Below are 19,503 nucleotides of genomic sequence, written 5' to 3'. Positions count from 1 at the left end.
CAGTGTGAAGCCAAGAAGACCTTTAATGGGACTTCCCCTCCCCTGGTTACAGCCCAGCTCCCCCAGATGCTGTCTCAGCCGTCCTCAAAGTCAATTGACAGATGTCACTGTCCAGCTGAAAAGGTACAATCAATTCCACCCAACAAGGGCCTCTAATTGAGTAAGTGTAATGTCTATTGTAACTGAACCAGCACTGATTTACACTGCATGTAGGCACTTAACTGCTCGTTAAAAAAGATTTATAGCAGAAAATATTTTCTTTGGAAGCCAAATAAAGGCAGTATCGCCGTAATCTATTAGCAAACACAGGTATAACTCTCCCAAACTGTTCAAGCATGGAACACTTTGCACTTTGTCACCATGGACTAAAAGTCAAATCAACTTTTTTGGTGTCCTGGATTAGAACAATATTTTTGCTACAGCCAGCATCTTTTTATACTGTATCGTATTTTCTGAGAATGGACTTTATTGTATCTTTGTGTGTAAATTAGTTTACAGTTTTCTGTCATACTGTCAATATAATTAAAGGTTCAATGTGTAAGATATGCCAGAAGAAAACAATGAACTAACATTATCAACAGAATGTGAAGAGGTAACAGTGTTGACGTTATGTCAAAGACGTCTGTGTGTTGTGTTGCAGAGATATCTACTGACATTAGCATGCTAACGGGTGTTGCTGGTCTAGTGGTTAGGATTCCAAATACAACACCAGAAGGTTGTGAGCTCAATACCAGGATGCCACCATTGTGCCCTTGAGCAAGGTTCTTAACCCCGAGTTGCTCCAGGGGGACTGTGCCTGTAGTTAGTTCACTGTAAGTCACTGTGGATAAGAGCGTGTGCTAAATGACACGATGATGACGATGACGATGACGATGATAACTGACTAGTTGTAGAGGTGATAGTGAGTCACTGTAGCTCCAGTCTGCCCTCAGTGCAGAGGGAGAAGAAGTACAGCTGCCCGACTCGCTTGTAAATATTACAGCCATGTTCTGTGTCTGTTTTATAGTTTGTTTATTGGATTACATTCAAGGTCACAGAAACAAGAAAACCACTTCGCTTCGTCCTCACAGCTGCCAGGAGGCTGTTTCGCCGAGCGTCTATAGCTGTCGGCGTAGCTTCAGTTAGCAGTTAGCTTGAGTTCAGCAACAGCACCGGGGAACTGCAGACTCCTTGTTGCTGCTGTTACACAGGTCCACCAGCCCGCTGTGACTGCTGGTGCTGGTGCTTGTTCTGGCTGAGCTCAAGTCTCTTCGGCCGCTGACTGGGGCTCCGTCTGACGGAGGCGACTGCCGAGTGCCAACCTCTCTCCTCCCCCGGCAGGCTGCTCTCCTGGCTGCGCCGCCATCGGGAAGATGAGACGAACATGAGGGTCGTTTTCTAGTTTCTGTCACTTTGTTTATTAGACTAAATCCAAACTAACGTAACGTTACATGGACTGCAGCCCCCGGTTAACACAGATGGATCATCCACTAATGAAGATTATAAGATAGAAGTGTTTTTTAACATATAATGATAATATATATCTATATGATGTTTGTCTACAGTAACATGGCTTCATTTAACAATACAAACTGAACTGATAACAAACATAGCCACTGTTACTGTATATGCAACATCCATAGAGTAGCATCTTATACTCTGTAACATTGTGCTTTATTGTAAAAGTTCAAATTAAGTGCTGTCTCAAAATACAAACTGTAGCGCTATACAATTCCTGTGTGAAAAGCAATAGTCACATTTTCTATTTTCTCACATACTACATGCACAGGGAGATGCTGGTCTTGCAGGTGTAGTTGGACTTTCAGGAGAAAAGGGGGATACAGGAGACAAGGTAAGGACAACATTTGTATGATGTTAATAAATGGACTTATTTGTTCTTGGTATTTATTTAAAAAGAAAATATGCAAGCGACTGTTAAAGATGCAATATTGTCACTGCTGTCTAGACTTAAGTAGGTGGGTTGAAACATGGAGAGAATTATCACTGGGTCGCCACGCTTTGTCTCATACGTTTGTTCTCGAATGACACTCGGCCGTGGTTTTTCTCTGTGGGCAGTATCACTGGGATTCCAGGACAGTTGCAAGGTCTAAATGTGAAGAATGAGAGCAAGTCCCTGCAGGGGAAATTTGTACTTTTTTAGAAATTCATTGTCGGAGGAAGAGGAATACATGTCTCTCTCAGCAAGCAAATGTCTGTGCGGTAGTGTCTGACAAAGGTTCATGTTCAGCCATCGAGGGCCTTCAGAGATGATACCTTACAATTACCTTCACAAGGTGAATTTTTTCTCAAATCTCCCAAAGGTGTGTGAATTGGGAAATCATACATTTGTCCAATCACTAGAAAAATAGGTAGTTCAAAACTAGAAGGATCCGTTCTCCATGACAGCTCAATAGACGGGTGGAATTGTAAATGGTAAATGCCCAGTCACTGAAAATTGCGGGTATTGGTTGGAGGACAAATACTCAGACAAAAAGAGGCAATTTTTCCCTCGACAAATCACATCGTTTAGAGTATGAAATCCCCTTTTAGCAGTCGGTGCAAGGAACCCTGGGAGAATGCGTTCGGCTATGAATGGAATTCATGAGGATGAACAGGTGGTGGTACTGTGTGCCTGATAAGACCAGATGGCTTCTGGGGTCAGTGTCCTAATTACCATGATGTGGCTGTGGGATTAAGATATGCAGGATGACTTTTGTTCCTGGAAAACCACTCATTCCTGGAAGGCACAAAAGCGACATGTATATTGGTGTAAAATCATTATACCTGTACAGCTCAGCTCAGGAATTTGGAATTGGGGTATTTTATGTGCTGTCATACCTACATAGTGAGTTATTCTTACTGTTAAAGTTACATTTTGTTTAACACAGTTTAGCCTATAAACAGCACCGACCATGTGCCGCTGGTCTGGATATTTAAGATTGCTTGACATTTTATGTCGCCATTCTGTCTTAAATAATGTAAACTAATCAGGAACTATAGAGAGTTCTTGATTATTAAGAAAGCAGTTCATGTTTTGTGTTTAGCTGCCATGTGTCCAGGCAATTGGCCAGTGAAAAATTGGGAATAATGAGCATCTTCATCAACATTTTGTTCCTAGATATATACTGTATAGATGTTTTAACGCTTGTAGCTTTAAAGCTTTTCTAGTTATTTTATTTGTAGTTGGTTTGTTTTTGGTTATTGCCTATATCCTTTCCTTCCTTTTTCTAGTCAGGAATATAAAATTGTATATTCAAAACTGTGTGTAAAGCAACAGATTGTACTAATCAGATTTGTAAATGTGTTATAATTGGTCTCTAATGAGTCCTAATTGATCTAGCAGGGATCAGCTCTCAGGCTGTAATGTGTCCGTGTATGTGCACTTTGAGTGTGTTGGCGGTTCTGGTGATTAATTACTTGCTGCTCAGTGAAATGACTAGATTCACTGGGCAAGAATGTATTAGGCAATTTTACATCTCACAAAAGGCAGCACATGTATAGCAGGCGCCGTGACGTGCTCTTTCGCAAATGGTGATATATTCCCAGAGGCAGTTTTGAACTGAAGCCTAAGAGCACATCCAAAGAGACCCTTAGTACACATCTGTCGTGTTATAGTGCTCAACAATGATTTAAACATGATTTTTAGGGCCATTCCATTATTTCTGCAGGCCTTGTGCTATGAGTCAGTGGCTCACACTGTTAACACCTGAAATCTAATTTCAGGTCTTCAACAAATCAATACTTGGCGCCATTTGTTTACTTACTCAACAACAAAATTCATAACCAATCCTATTACATGCTCGAGCTCTAAATCAATAAAGTTAAGGAAAAAACCTGATCAGGGACATTCATTTAGTACTAACCGCCACATGTCAGTTGATCACACCTCATCGTTGTTTTTACTCAGAGAAAACATCATATTCTTTTGCTTTTATAATAATAAAAGTCACTCCACTTTGGATTAATGGTGTAATCCACGGTGCTCGGGTAAATGTGATTTGTTTGTCAGAGGGCTGTTGATCTCAAAGGTAAACTGACAATTAACTGAACTCGTTGATTTTGTTTTCTTGAAAGCAGCTTAATTTGCAACAACAAAGACAAACATTTAAGACAAGAAACAAGGATGCACAAAATAGTTAAATATCTGTACATTATATGGCTGGTAAAACACACCCACGCAGCTCTTTACATTTAATTAGCTCCACTTTTTATGTCCATTAGCAAACATTTACCGATCTAAAACTAGATGTTGCTACTCTTGGCAAACATTTGTTTTAATGAACAATTCACCAACATTTGTTTTATTGTTAAGACCAAGTGTGTATGGTATAAACTTCATGTGCTCCTCCCACCTCAGGTCTGAAGAGGTTCCTCATTTGCTTCATTTCAACCTCATTTTCCTCCTAATCCCCTTGTTCATCTCCTTCATCTCCTTTTAACTCGCATGGTGTATTAAATTGTTTTTTTGCAGAATGAGAGCTAAATACTTTTTCAGTGTGGAAAAATGTTCAGTGTTTTCAAATGTTCACCCATTTTCAGTATTTTTCCAAAAGTTTGGAAAAATACATGTAATATCAGGTTTAATCTTTATTTAATAAATCTCAGTTCAATCAATACCTCATCTACAGCAGCGGAGCGCCACAGTGGTGCTTTGAGATAATTTAATTTACCTGATTCAGAGTTTGAATGAGTTCACACAAGCTGAAGTTGTTGTGTTTGATAGACTGAGGTATGTTAGTTTAGTGACACACCAATCTACCAATAGATAATTAGAAATCAACCATCTTGGTTTAACATGGTAAGAGATTTAATATATGTTTGATTTATATTTTTGATTTGATGATAAACCAGTAAACGCAGTGTGCCGTTTAGTGACATTAGCTGATAAGTTTAGTGAAATAAGCAAGTAGAGCAGATACTTAACAAAATGTTACCAATCATCGAGCGGAAATGTCATGTGTGATGTGAAAATGTTCACGTGCCACTACCACTAAGAGAAAAACTGTAGAAAAGTATTTTATTTACAGCCATCTGTGCAGTATATCAGAAACGTTGCGCTTTGACACGATCGCGTGTGCTAATTGCATTTCATCTTATACCCTCTGACCTTGTTGCACATTAATCTGTCTGGTACAATGTGGTAGCAGTGGACCTCTGATTAAGCATATTTATTTAAATTGATCCCTAAACTTCCAAGGGAGTTCCAGTGAGTATAAAACGGTGCCGCACTCTTAGATTTACATTACATTATAATGCAACAAAGACATAGCTAATAAGGTACGCTCGTGAGGCTTTCAATTACCAACATGAGAATCTCATTCTGTAAAAAGATAAATAAGTAGTCAGAGTATACTTATTAACAATTTAGCTTGACTTTGTAGAGATTAATCAAAGACATCTTCACAATTTAAAGCATTTAAAAACACCCATAATGAGAAGTGCAGGCCAATCACCGTGACCTACACAGAGGTTTTTTTTAGGAATGTGAGTGGGGATTACTTTGTGTTACTCCGACAGAAAGTACTATCCCGCATTACAGTCAGGAGTTTGACGGTGGATTCTAATGCACTGCAAAGGGATTAAACTGCTATGATTAATCCAGAATCCCTCAGGAAATTAAACAGATAAGGATTGGGTTATAAGAATGCAGCTTACTTGAAAGAAAATCCATTTTCTATGGCCTTGCACATAAACCCTGGTATTACTAGATTTACAGCTCCTGCATGTACATGCTAAATAAAAAAAACACACAGGCATAATGGTGAAATTAAAACTTCTTCTCCTTTTACAATACCTTTTAATTTGTTTTGCACCATTTACAACTCTCCTGCCCTTATGGCTTGTGTTTTCAATTAGTACTCATCTAATTCAATTTTTACCCTATTGTACCTTACAAAGTGACTAATTCCAGGAGTTTTATTCAAGACACTTTATTATTTTTCGCTGACGCTGAATTTCGATTAGCTGTCCAAACCTCCCATTGTTCCTATTATATTCATCAGTGTTATTAGCTTTGGCTCTTTATAAAAAAGGAGTTTGAGTCAGTGGTTGAAAAGAAAGTGTAAATGAACGTAGGCTGAATGAGAGCACTGTGGAATACGTACATTACAGTGCATTTTATAGGAGACTTAGCTGTTTTTAATGAATGACATCAGCGTCTGTATCATACAAATGGAATACTCATCTAATTGCTGAGTTCTTGGAAAGTACTACATCTTGCCACATGCTTAATATCTAGTCTAAGAATGGTATTTTTACACATCAAGTATTTATAATTTACAAAAAGTAGACTGGGTGTGTTTTCTAGAATGATGGGTCCATCACCCATGCTATAATAATGGCATCTAAACACGCCTATTGAGTTCTAACAAACAGGGCTTATAATGAAGATGTGACTATGAATGGGCATCAGGTTTAATTAGATTCTTAGCTTGCAGCAAGTTCTGTGTGAGATTAATTTGTTGAATAATTATCTACCTCCATCTTCTGTCTCTTATTGTGGAATATCTATTTCCTTTTGTGTATAACTTTATACCCCTTAGACAATCAAGCTTTTCTTCCTTTTGTTGACCCTGTCCTTCCCTTTTCTTCTTAATACTATTATTAAGATTATACAATGAGCCTTAACAAGGTTCAAATTTGTGCTTTTCCAGTTGTTGGGAAATCGTATCCTGATCTGCAGCTGCTGAGCCACTGTGTCAGCAATAACTTGTGGAACAGCTGTAGGAGAAAGATCGCTGCTGAAATGACAAGCCGTCATAAAGCTATTCACTAATGTGTGAACGAGAGACCTTTCACTAACTGTGCTGTGTGTTGTTTCCGTCACAGGGGGATACAGGGGAGCCTGGGCTTTCAGGAAATGCGGGACATAAGGTACGCTACTCACTGATGAAACGACTTAAAAACCTTAACATCAAAATTCCCTAGTGTTGCTTTTCCCTTAAAGCTGGGATTAAAGTTGTGATTGACATGAACTCAGTTGGGAGCTTCATCTTTTTTTTTTTGGTTCACCCTTTAATACATTTAGCTTTATTTTCAAATAGATTTTTAGTTTTGACTGCATGGTTTTTGGTTGCAGTGAATAACAGCTGGCACGTTTTTGTTTAGTGATTTATGGCTTCTGTCACTGCCCATCTCTAAGATGATTTTCTAACATCATTGGAGTGAATCACTGGCTTGCTCTGTGTTGACTCCCATCACAGCAACACAGAAAACAAAACAATCTCAAAATCAAATTAAACCAGCAAGTGGGTGCCCGGTTGGCACAATGTGAATGGTGCTGCTACAGAGACGCACGTTCAGTCCCACGCAGCAGCTTGGCCAGGCTTCCCATTGGACACAGGTGGCAGCATTCTGGGTGGGAAGCCAGTGGGGGATTGTGTCCTTGTCGCTGTAGTAGCAACTTCAACTAGAAGGTCGGGCTGGGATTTGTGTGAGTCTCAGTGTCTCAGTTGTGTCCTCTCTGTGAAGCTCTTCGCTGTTGGGCGAAAGACAAATTGCTTGTATAACTTGATGCATATTTGAGTTAACTCCACCCTCCCCCGGCCAAAAGTGGGTGCCAGGAGTGAAAGACATTGCCGTGGAGTTGGACATTTAAATTGGGAGAAAAGTGCATAATTTAACGGATACTTTAAGAGTGGCTAAGTGCTCGTTTTGTAATTTGATCTTGCTGTTACAATCCTGAATAGCTGAGAAAATAGCCAGATTTCACACGCTCTCCGTAAAATAACATTCTATTATCATCGCTATTTGATTGCTTGCTGATTGTGTTGTATGATGATGTCATCAGTGACATTTTTGACCATCAAATGTTGCCTCTCGAACGACCGCCTGCGTTTTATTTCCTTCGGTGAGAGGGGGCAGGTCCAGTCACCATGGAGCACCATCTTGTGTAATGCCAGTATGTGGGTGTTGTTTCCATATCTTGCATTGTAACAATTAGGATATTGTAAAAAGAGAGTATGGGATTGGGATTCTATTCTCAAAAGAAATACATTACAAGAAAAAATGTATATACACAAGATATTTTATTGCATTCACGTTGTGGTTGTGGAAGCACTTTATGCATCGACAGTAAATAGGATCATTCCTAGATATGGAAGATGGCTTAATCCTGTACCTATATCCATAGAAGATGTTAAGCTCACTGGGACATTTGCCGTTCGCTCTCTCCACTTGTGCTTTCTAAGATGAGGTTTAGGGGCCAGCTAAAGCTGTTTGGCTACACAACAGTGCACAAGAAAAGTCCACATTAAGAGCGGCAGCAGTAATATTGCTATTGATGCTAATGCACGGTACCATGTTGTGTAGTGTTTTATACATAAGCTCAACTCCTCGTCAGTGAAGCTTTTTCTTGCTCTTCCTTATCTCTCTCTTCTGGATTTAATGTCTCTTTTTTTAGCCACATTGTGAGAACGAACAATTTCATGCAGCTGTCGATACGATACGAGTAATGATATGGTTGCCCTTGGACACTGTGCTGCATTATGGCAGTTTGCTTGAGCTTTACGGGCCAGCTGAGGTCATGAAACTGTATAGGTTACACTCTAATAACCGAGCCAACAAGTCCCCGAGACATCTCACACATTTCTGGCAGAGTGCGTGGAAAGTAGGGGATGGGTAGTTTAAGAAGAATCAGTGATCAGGAAAATATTTGTGGAAATGAGCCTCTAAGATGTTATATTTGTGGAAATAAGCCTCAAACTGCTTATTCCCGTATAATCTTACGCATGCTATAGACTTTGCTGGAGCTGAAGTGATGCAGGGAGCTCACTTAGAAACAATATTGCTGAGAATTTGGTGTCTGGTTCCAAAATGTGTATCAGTGTGACTGTGGTGCAAGTGTGCGGTTCCCTGCTAATCTCAGTTTGAATGAGCTTTTTTAGAGTTTGGGATTTAACTTCATTGCACAAATGAGGACAGGACACAAGTTCTAGATCCCTCTCAACCCCTTTAGCACCGTTTTACTTACATGAATAGTTGCATTTAGAAAGGATTTCTTTTTTTTGGCAGTGTATGTGGGACACCATGTCACCCCAGTGTAGACACATTCTTGTAACTCAAGAACAATGCATGATATCAGAATCCTACCAAACCCAAACAGTCCATCTGTAAAGTGCTGTGATTAGATTGTGGAGTCCCTTGTTGTTTAAATGTGCATGTTGATGAGGATAACAGGTCTCCTGATAATGCTACATAGTGAACAACAAGTCTGTGTTGAATTCGGAGGAGGAAAGCTAGTATCAGAATCAGAATCAGAAATCTTTTATTAGTCCCACAACGGGGAAATGTACTTTGTTACAGAAAAAGAACATATGAAGTAAAGTAGCGAGTAACGTAGGGAGGTTGCATTGAGTTACATCATGATGCGTACAAGCTCTACTCAGTAAAGATGAGTGTTGGGCGAAGGTTATATGGTTATCATGATTTGTTCAAATGTAATCTTGTGAAATGTTGTTTGTGACAAGAAAACATCAGGGATTAACGATGCATTTGCAGATAACAGTAAGCAAACGTTAATAAAAGAATGCCTGTTGAAGTAAATGGCATTTATCACTTTTTCCGTGGTATCGAATTGGGGATCAAGAATCGTGAAATTTCACTGGTTTTGGTATCGACTACTAAATGTCTTGTTTCATGACATCCTTACTAACATTGAGTAAAAATGGTGGATGAATGTATTATTTTGCTTATGTAAGGGATATCCAATCATCTATGAAACACTAATAACAAGCTTTTCGGAGAGACCATGTTCCTCCTTGATCTTGCGTCAGAATGTGTAGAGGTCCTGGTTGATTTCAATAATGCTAAGCAGGAACTGCGCAAAAAAGTGGAGGATAAAGATTAAAGTATGAACTTTCCAAGGGTCCTTTCTTCACCTTTTTAACTTTCACTTTCGTCATTGGAGGGGGAACTTGGATCAGAAGGGCAAAAGGGAATCGATGGGGAGAAGGTAAGTACTACTATCTTCAGCAGACATATATTCCATACATGGCACATCAGCCAGATCTAGTTTCGTCAGGGAATCAATTCTTATAGGCTTTTCATTTTCTGTGTGATGCCCTGGGGGTAGGAGCCACGTGCAGTTGTCTGTGTGGCTGTTTTCAGGTGCCTGTCATATCTGAAGTGGGTCTGAGTGTTTTCGAGTCCGCAATGTCCTTCTGTAGTGAAATTAATTGATATGTATGCTACCGTAGGCTTAGCATACTAATGGTCTAAACTAATTTTCCAAATTACCCTGGCCCTGTCTGTGTCATTTCAGGTTAAACTTTATTGCATGCTGTTAAATCTGGCTACGGTGATGAAACTAATGTATTGTCATGTAAACCACGACAAGACGTGCTGGTGAATTAGTTTTTTCTTTAACTAAATGCAAATGCGTCTCAAACTAATTAGTATTCCTTTTTCGAAAACTTAGTGAAGTTGTTGTATCCACACGCACATTAGTGCACATTCCTTTAAGGTATTTGTAAAATCAAAGCGTGTTTTATGTTGTACAGCATTTGTTTGCCCACAATGGCACTCTCTCAGGAGATGGTAGCAGTGCAGATGGTCGGTTTAAAGTGGTTTAATAAAGGGACTACTTTCATCACCGTCACCCCCTTGAGTAGTCCAACAGCTGCCACAGAAATCACCCTCCTTGCAGGCTGTGGACATGCACTCTGATATCAGAGAAGAAAACCAGGGAAAAATAGAAAAGAACGTTGAGCCGAAAGCGTGTTGAGCTACAGTGTACGAGAAATAGAAGTACTCAAGTATTCAAAAACGGTTTTGTACGAGTAAGAAGGTAGCTCGTTAAGAATGTCTGAAAAGTACAGTAACAAGTGCATGTAGAGTTTACAGAAGAATCTGAAGTATAATAGTACACAGACTGCTGCTATAAAGTATGAAATATAATTATTCTTTAGGATAGCAAGAGAACACATATCTGAATTAAATGTAAAACACATTAGAAGAATTTGAAATACTGATTTTATCGATATATGCATTTTCCAACAAAATGTGTCCTACAGCTGCTGGTGATGAACTAAAGCAAGGAAGGGTAATGTAACTGTACTCTTTGAAGAGAATAAGAAAGCAGGTCAACAGCGTGGATAAAAGTAATTGTGAGCGTGCAGTAAAATCCAGTAAACTTCAGGATGGAGGAATAAAAGATTTAAGAAACAAACAGAATTGGCAGGTTAGAAACTCGAGCATTCGTTTGCCCTCCCACAACCAGCGCGGCTCGCGTTGTTCGAAGGCAAGGAGCTATTGGCAGCTTGAAAAGCCGGTCGACGTCATGCGAATGTTTGCATATAAATGACATGATCAAGTTTATTTACAGTACATAGAAATTCAAAGGAGCGTGAGACCGCCCAACTGGAAATGTACTCAATCCGCATCAAAGATTTGTAGCCATAATGTTACACAAACTGTAATGGAGGAATGCGAGTGTCCTCATATGGTTTTTTCTTTTCCTTGAATGCTACTGGTGCGACATCAATCAAGACGGAGGGTGACAGAGCTTGTGAGCAGCCCTTCTTTCTTCGCTCACTGGTTCACCCTGGGCTCCAGTTGACAGGAGCTTGTTTTTTTTCCAAGAAAAGCAGCTGCTCAAAATTTTATGTAGTTGTCACCAGTTGATGTCATTTTGTAGTTTGCATATCTGTACATGGAGTGCAGGCCTTTTTTGAGGAGGCAAGGGTTAGTACCATGTGTATGTACAAATCAGAATAAGCCACGTATTTGTATAAATATATTGTTGTTACCAAATACACTCAGAAGTGTAGTGAGTCGCTAAATTGACAGTATTCGATAAAGGCTCTGCTGCCCTCCGCTCTCCGTGTGTTTGGGATTGTTAGCGGTGCTCATTCTGACACATTGAAATGAGATTCTTATTCTTCTGTCAGTATTCAGTCAGTAATTAGAAATATGGAAAGTGACAATTCCACTTTTCAGCAGCAGAGGAGACATGTCATCTTTGTGCATCCCTAATGGGTGTTTGGGCTTTCTATGGTCACGCTCACATGGCTCTCCATGCATGCCCTCTAGGGATTTATTATACTGTGCCCCACTTCCTCGACTGATTTGAAACAAAGAAAAGTAAAAAAAAATAAAAAATGTGGAATACATTTTTGTAGCATTGCTTCTAGCAGGCTTGTTTGTCCAGCATTGCAGACGCCCATTATGGATAATAACGGATGGCTCTGGGCGTGTGTAGCCTAGCGTAGGACAAAGACAGCCAGTCGAGCTAAATCAAAAGTGACAAAGACCTGCTTCAAACCGGCTGCATCTTGTCAGCTAGCAAGCCAGTTTCCAATAAATCCAAGAGTCACCTCAGCTTTGACATTGAGCTTAGCTAGGTTAAACCTAGCCTGGACCTGTTTTTGTACTGGACAGCACAGAGATTACATTGTGATATGTCTGTAATATGTTGCATCATAACTTTTTCGCATTGAAATGTCTGAAAATGGCTAGACTTATGTTAGTTATTTTATTGAGTTGTGTACTTTCCCAAATATTTTCAACAATTGTCAAATTTAGAGAAACCCATCATTTAAATCAGGGTAACAATTAGTTTGACTTGATCCCCTGTAATGGCAACGTATCCCCTTTATGCATGTGTCAGCTTTGTGCTCATAATTGGACTTTTTTACTTAGTATTTTAACTGGTTTTAATCACCTACTCGTATTTGTTTTGGAGAGGAGGAGACCTCTGTGGATAATTTGGTTTGTGGTAAAAAAAAAAACCTCCTTAACGTCTGGATCTTAAGTTATCAGAGAAACAAGCTGAAGAAAACATTAGTGGCAACCCGGCTCGCAGTCCCTGCGGGAAGTCTGATTGACGGCCAGCAGCGTTGGAGAAACACTGAAACTGCTTTATTCAGTGTTTTTAAGTCCAATATTCAGTCATCTTTTAGCGCCGCTCTTGAGGTAACTATTTGGCCCTTAAGCAGCTAAAAGCTCCAATATGTTCCTCAGCTAGTCACTAACTGTGTCAGCTATTTACTGTTGGACAGGTAAGTTGTTCCTTTTTTTTTTGTTGTTGCTGAAAATGACATAAAACCAAAACAATGAGCTCTAAGACTAAAATGCTCTGTAGAGCTGATGGGAACAACAAAGTTTGCTACTATTTTCTGTTGGTTACATTCACATAAAAATACTTTAATCCTGTGCTCCTTTTGTTATTAAATAAATAAAGTTTCTAGCTGTTTTCAAGAGAAAAGATTAACACAAATGTGTCATTTCTACCCTTTTGGCCATTTATCAGAATTGATGCAATGCATTACATTTTCCTTGTATGCACCCTTCTGGAAATTCAGTGGAAACTATGAAAATCTAAGATTAACAGTCTCCCTACCCATGAAATTACAGCATAAATCATATTGTGATGGGAGGTTCATTATTTGTCTTTTCCACAGCTGTGCTGTTGTCTGTGATTTATTTAATTTTTTGACCTAACCCTTGTATTTGATTTAGATTAATACAAAGGCAGGACATGGAATAAAATATATGATGTAACACAGCCCCAAGTCTCATCAGTGAACATAGAGTAGTACAGGATTAATGGGTTAAAACCAGTGTCCCTAGTGCCTCCATAAGTGAGTGGATGAGGTTGAGCCTCATCGACTAAATAAGGCCGCTCCCTCTTAACCAGTTAATCACTTATAGCAATCAGTTCAAAGAGACCTACAAGTACCAAATACATTATTTGCAGGACCTAGACTGCAAATGTTCTGGTCTCTAATGTATAAATCACACATAGCTTTAGGCTTTTGCAAAAGGGTGAGAGTCTTATTTAACATTCTAAGTGGATCATGAGGTCATATATAATATATATGTAATGATCCTTGTATATACTTAAAGGGTGAAAAGGGAGCAAGCTGGGAGCCAGAAGATAATAAGAACATAAAAGATGTAGGTTATTACCCTTTTGATTGTAAACAAATTACAAACTGTTATGTTGTGCAAATAAACTTGCTTGTTGATTTCAGGTAACCTATTTACTTGGAGACTCTATTACCCGATCTGTCCCTTTACTGCAATTAGCTCATATTCCATTTTTAAAGCTAGTATGTTATTTAAGGCTCGAGTAGACACCTGAGAAGCCAGAATTCCAGTATGAGCATGTGATCTAGTATCGTTTTGCAGAAACACGTCCTGTGGGACGGAAGGAGTGCACAACGTGTCATCTCGTGGGTAATCCAAGTTACATTTGTGGATACATGTTCAGTTGAAGAGTGAAGTGTCGTAGAAAAGTCAAGCATGATATCAGCTGCTCTCTGACAGTCAACTCTGATATCCTCACACAATGGCACTTTGTTAAGATTAAACTGTGCATTTTCATAGAGTTTAATATACCTGCTAATAAGCTACCTTTCCTAGCACTCTATGTGATTAGCCTTATATCACCATACCATACTGTGGTGTATCGCTGAGCAAATGGAAAGTCACAAAAGGCATTTCCTGCTGTAACCTCCCTGGCATTTGTAGGCCGGCATTCAAGATATCTATGTTACTTACAGATCCTGTTCCACAGAGCTTTAACGGCTTGTCATTCAGTATTACAACATTTCCCCACCAGAATGTTCTGCATATTACGTCTACAATTATTTTTATTTAGCCTCTCCCCAATGGGCCAAACCCAGTTTGTGATGATTAAATTGTTTACATTAACTAAAACTCGCAATTATTCTACCTCTTGTCAGACACGGGCTCTGACCTGCTGCTGCTGCTCTGCTTGGTAAAAGGTAGAAGTAAACATAATTAGACTGCATTCGTACATCCTCGATCCTTGCTTGCTTTAGTTGTCATGTGCTAGGGAGTTGCCAGATTGTCTTACGGCCCCACAGCTACAGGAATGACGAGACACAGTGGTGTGTGTAATTAGCAGGCAAGTGTACACAGCTCCCCACAGTGTTGTGACCTCGTGCTGCAGCCAGCGAAATGACAGCCAGCACCGGCCTATTCCCAGCCACTTCACCCCCCCGCCCCCTTCATTCTGCCCTGCTGAAAATGCAACAAAGGCTACAGCTTGCAACATAAGCTAACAATACATCCAGCCCTTCCAGTCCACATTTCCCTCCATGTCACTGTGCACCTGAGTTGGGCCTGTGGGCTCACGGCTGAGTCCATTAGACAGAGCTTCTTAACTAGGCTATGGTGTGGAAGGGAGGAGGAGAAAAGCAAAGGAAAGAATGAACTTCAGAGATGAGACCTTCTTGACATAATTTATTGTTAGTCAGTTGAGACTTAAAAAAAAAAAAGTGACTTAGATCAACATCTCAGTTATTGCTTTGCTAAAAACTAGATTTTTGACTTTAAGATTATCTCTTCACTTGGTATACAAAAATCAGAACCTTTATTAGTCCCACAACGGGGAAATTTACATCGTTACAGCAAAGAACATATGAGCAAAAGAGCAAGAGAACATGAAGTAAAGTGCCGAGCGCACGATAATTAAAAAAAAATAATACAAGTACAAGAGGTTGAGTAGTTTACAAATACTTGAGAAGTGTTGCCTAGTTTTTGAAAATCCAATCGACATTTTTCAAATCGTAAATGGGTTCCTCGATGTTCATTCATGGATTCATGTATTCATGGTTGCTAGTCTCAAACGGTATAGCCTTCTATTGGTATGTCATCGTGATATTTGACATCATTCAAATATAAGTATATATTTTCCCTTTCTCCTACTTTCTACTCAAATAATTATACATTTAGTTTTGCTATTATTTAACCGATACCAAAAAGTCTATTATTTCTTACACATTAGAAAGTCTTTGTAGGTGGAGGCTTGGAGAAGGGAGAGAAACGGGATGACAGAGTGTCGTGGCACAACTTAACACGGTGACAAGTGTGTAAAATCGGTAGGTAACACTTGACTACACAACTTTGTACAATATTTGCAGCAGTGACAGCAAGTAAGATTTAGCACAAAAAAGTAGATATTGGCCCGGGGCTTTGGAACAAACCTTGTCACGAATAAGTCTTATTAAATACATTATTTGTGAATTTAAAGTTAAATGAACTTAAACATTTTTCTGTGATGTGAGGACTAAATACAAAATATAATGTTCTAATAAATCCTATATATAAATCCGATATAGATAGATAGATCTATCTATCTATCTATCTATCTATCTATCTATCTATATATATATATATATATATATATATATATATATATATATATATATATATATATATATATGATTTATTAGAACATTATATTTTGTGTGTCCCAAGCCAAAGCATCTTACGAAATGAATAGCCACAAGCGCACATGGGAATGTGAGCATCACTGAGCATAAGTTGGGAGAGTGTATTGTTAGAATTTGTCAAACTTGCTGAATTCTGGATCTTTGTTGAATGTTGTAATTAAAAAAATGTTCCAGCAACACATTTTTGTTGTTGTTGTGGAACACAGATTAGCCTCAGCACTTGCAAAGCTTAGCGAGGCTGTAAAACAGGCCGAGCGACTAGCATTCAATATATGGTGACACAGGGACTTTTTAAAATATGAATATTAATGTCACATGTGCAACAAGGGAAGGACCCAAACGCAGGACACAAACTTGGAGCAATAGGTAGGAGGTTTATTGAAGGGGTTTCCAGGGAAAGGGGACGGAGGATGGAGAACATCCGGCTCGTGGAGGCAGAGGGTGAAGTGGGTAGCAGGTAGCAGGCAGGCGGGTGGACAGGAAGCCAGGGATCCTGTAGCACAAAAACCAGTAAGAGTTAATACAAAAAACACACACGCAAATGTACTTGAATCCACAATTCAAGCAGCCAGAGCCGCAAACTACCACTGTAGCTGAGTAGACGATCTAGCGACGAGTGGCTGAAGACTGGGGTTGATATACTGCTGGGTTGATGAGTTAATGGATGGCAGGAGTGAGGCTTGGAGCAGGTGAGTTGACTGAACTGCAATCAAGGGAGAGTGAGGGGGGCGACACGCCCACAACACAGACACATACATAGAGAGAGAAACAAGCAGGCGACCCAGGGAAAACACAAGGAATGACAGGAGGCGTGGCCGTGACAGTACCCCCCCCCCCCCTCAATGTGAGCCTCCAGGCGAACCACCAGGCTTGTCGGGGTGGGACCGAGGGAAATCCCGGATGAGAGAGGGGTCTAAGACTAGACGGCGTGGAATCCAGATCTGCTCCTCAGGGCCGTATCCCTCCCAATCAGCGATGTATTGGTACCCTCTGCCTCTGCGGCGCACATCCAGCAACCGCCGGACGGTGTAAGCCAGGTGGCCATCAATGACCCGGGTGGGCGGAGGGGAAGCGGCTGGAGGACACAAAGCACTGACAGACACCGGTTTCAAGTGAGAGACATGGAAGGTGGGATGGATCCTCATGGACTTCGGCAACTTTAGTCTCACAACAGATGGGTTGATAACCGTGACAATCTCAAATAGACCAATGAAGCGGGGTGAGGGTTTCCTAGAATCAGTCTTTAGGGGAATGTCCTTAGACGACAACCAAACTTTGTGGCCTGGTGGGGGCTGGGATCCGGTGGCGATTGCCGAGGCACCGGGTCCGGTCAGCAGCGCGGACCGAGCGTCCCTCCAAACCCTGCGGCACCGGTAGAGATGAGCCTGGACTGACGGTACTGCAATGTCATCCTTCTGAGCGGGAAACAAGGGGGATTGAAAGCCCAAGGAAACTTCAAAAGGGGACATACCGGTTGCAGCGCTGGACAGAGTTGTGGGCATACTCAATCCAGGCGAGTTGGGAGCTCCAGGAGGAGGGATTCCTGGCAGTGACACAGCGAAGAGTGGCTTCCAGATCCTGATTGGCTCGCTCGGTCTGGCCGTTAGTCTGGGGTTGGAAACCAGAGGAGAGGCTCACCGGGGCGCCAAGAGCTCGGCAGAATGCTCTCCACACCTGTGAGACGAACTGTGGGCCTCGGTCGGAAACGATATCTGAAGGGATTCCGTGGAGTCGAAACACATGATTGACCAGCAGCTTGGACGTCTCAAGGGCTGTAGGAAGCATAGGGAGGGCCACAAAGTGCACAGCTTTGGAAAAAACGATCAACAATTGTTAGAATGGCTGAGTTACCTTGGGACAGGGGTAAACCCGTGACAAAATCAAGGGCAATGTGGGACCATGGACGGCTGGGAATGGGCAAGGGGCAGAGCAGACCAGCAGGTGTGCGGTGAGAGGACTTTCCACGAGCACACACTGTACAGGCAGAAACAAAGGCACGCGTGTCAGCGTCCATAGTGGGCCACCAGAAATGTCTCTTCAGGAGGGACAGAGTGTGGCCTATCCCCAGATGACAGGCAAACCGGGACGAGTATCCCCACTGGAGCACCTGGGCGCGAACAGAGTTAGGAACAAATCGACAGTTAGGTGGCCCGATACCTGGATCTGGCTGAGTTTGTTGAGCCTCCTTAACCAAGGATTCAATCTCCCAGGTAACTGCCGCCACAACACACGAGGTAGGGAGGATGGTGTCAGGACTGGCAGGGACCTCTTCAGAGACATGCTGGCGAGAGAGAGCATCAGGTTTAATATTCCAGGAGCCAGGGCGGTAGGTAAGAGTGAACCTGAAGCGGCCAAAAAACAACGGGGGAAACTGGTGAGTCAAACTTCTTCTCCACCCTTCGAACGCCTGCAGTTTCACGCCACCTTGTGTTGGAATCAAGAGTCGTTACTTTTGGCTTTAGTGGATTCTGGGGCGGATGAGAATTTCTTGGACAGTAACCTTGCTGCACAAGCTGGCATTCCTGTCAAATCCCTTGCTTCCCCATTCAATGCTAATACCCTGGATGGGAGACTTCTGGCCAAAGTCACACTCCGGACCAGTCCTGTGCACATCATCTGGTAACCATCATGAGCTGATCGAATTCCACTTCATCTCCTCTCCTCATACTCCTATTATTCTGGGACAACCCTGGTTAAAGCGTCACAACTCCCATTTTGACGGGCAAAGTTGGAGTCCCTTTTGTCATTCATCATGCTTGCAGTCTGTCATTCCCCCTACAGGGGACACTGTTACAATCACGCCACTAGTCTCTGAGCCTCCAAACCTTTCCAGCATTCTCCTCGAATATCATGATCTCGGTGAAGTTTTTAGTAAGCAACGTGCTCTTGCTTTGCCTCCCCATCACCCCTATGATTGTGCCATTGACTTACTCCCTTGTGCTCCCCTACCTTCCAGTCGGCTATACAATCTGTCACGTGTGCAGCAAGGAAAGGACCCAAACGCAGGACACAAACTTGGAGCAATAGGTAGGAGGTTTATTGAAGGGGTTTCCAGGGAAAGGGGACGGAGGACGGAGAACATCTGGCTCGTGGAGGCAGAGGGTGAAGTGGGTAGCAGGTAGCAGGCAGGCGGGTGGACAGGAAGCCAGGGATCCTGTAGCACAAAAACCAGTAAGAGTTAATACAAAAAACACACACGCAAATGTACTTGAATCCACAATTCAAGCAGCCAGAGCCGCAAACTACCACTGTAGACGATCTAGCGACGAGTGGCTGAAGACTAGGGTTGATACACTGCTGGGTTGATGAGTTAATGGATGGC

At 41.3% G+C, this 19,503-nt stretch overlaps 1 protein-coding gene across 5 annotated transcripts in view; it reads left to right on the top strand.

Annotated features, from left to right (window-relative positions):
* The window catches only part of LOC115020019 (collagen alpha-1(XIX) chain), a 92,507-nt gene that overhangs the window by 10,658 nt on the left and 62,346 nt on the right, over positions 1–19,503 (top strand). For all 5 annotated transcript variants that reach the window (XM_029449850.1, XM_029449849.1, XM_029449851.1 and 2 more), the window contains exons 8-10: positions 4–123; positions 1,769–1,831; positions 6,808–6,852. In XM_029449850.1, coding sequence (XP_029305710.1) covers positions 4–123; positions 1,769–1,831; positions 6,808–6,852 — 228 coding nt within the window. The remainder of the gene's footprint in view (positions 1–3; positions 124–1,768; positions 1,832–6,807; positions 6,853–19,503) is intronic.

Source organism: Cottoperca gobio, chromosome 15, assembly GCF_900634415.1.
Source record: "Cottoperca gobio chromosome 15, fCotGob3.1, whole genome shotgun sequence".
NCBI classification, from domain to species: Eukaryota; Metazoa; Chordata; class Actinopteri; order Perciformes; family Bovichtidae; genus Cottoperca; species Cottoperca gobio.
Note: the sequence above shows the minus strand (reverse complement) of the source record. Positions and strands in the feature narration are given on the sequence as shown.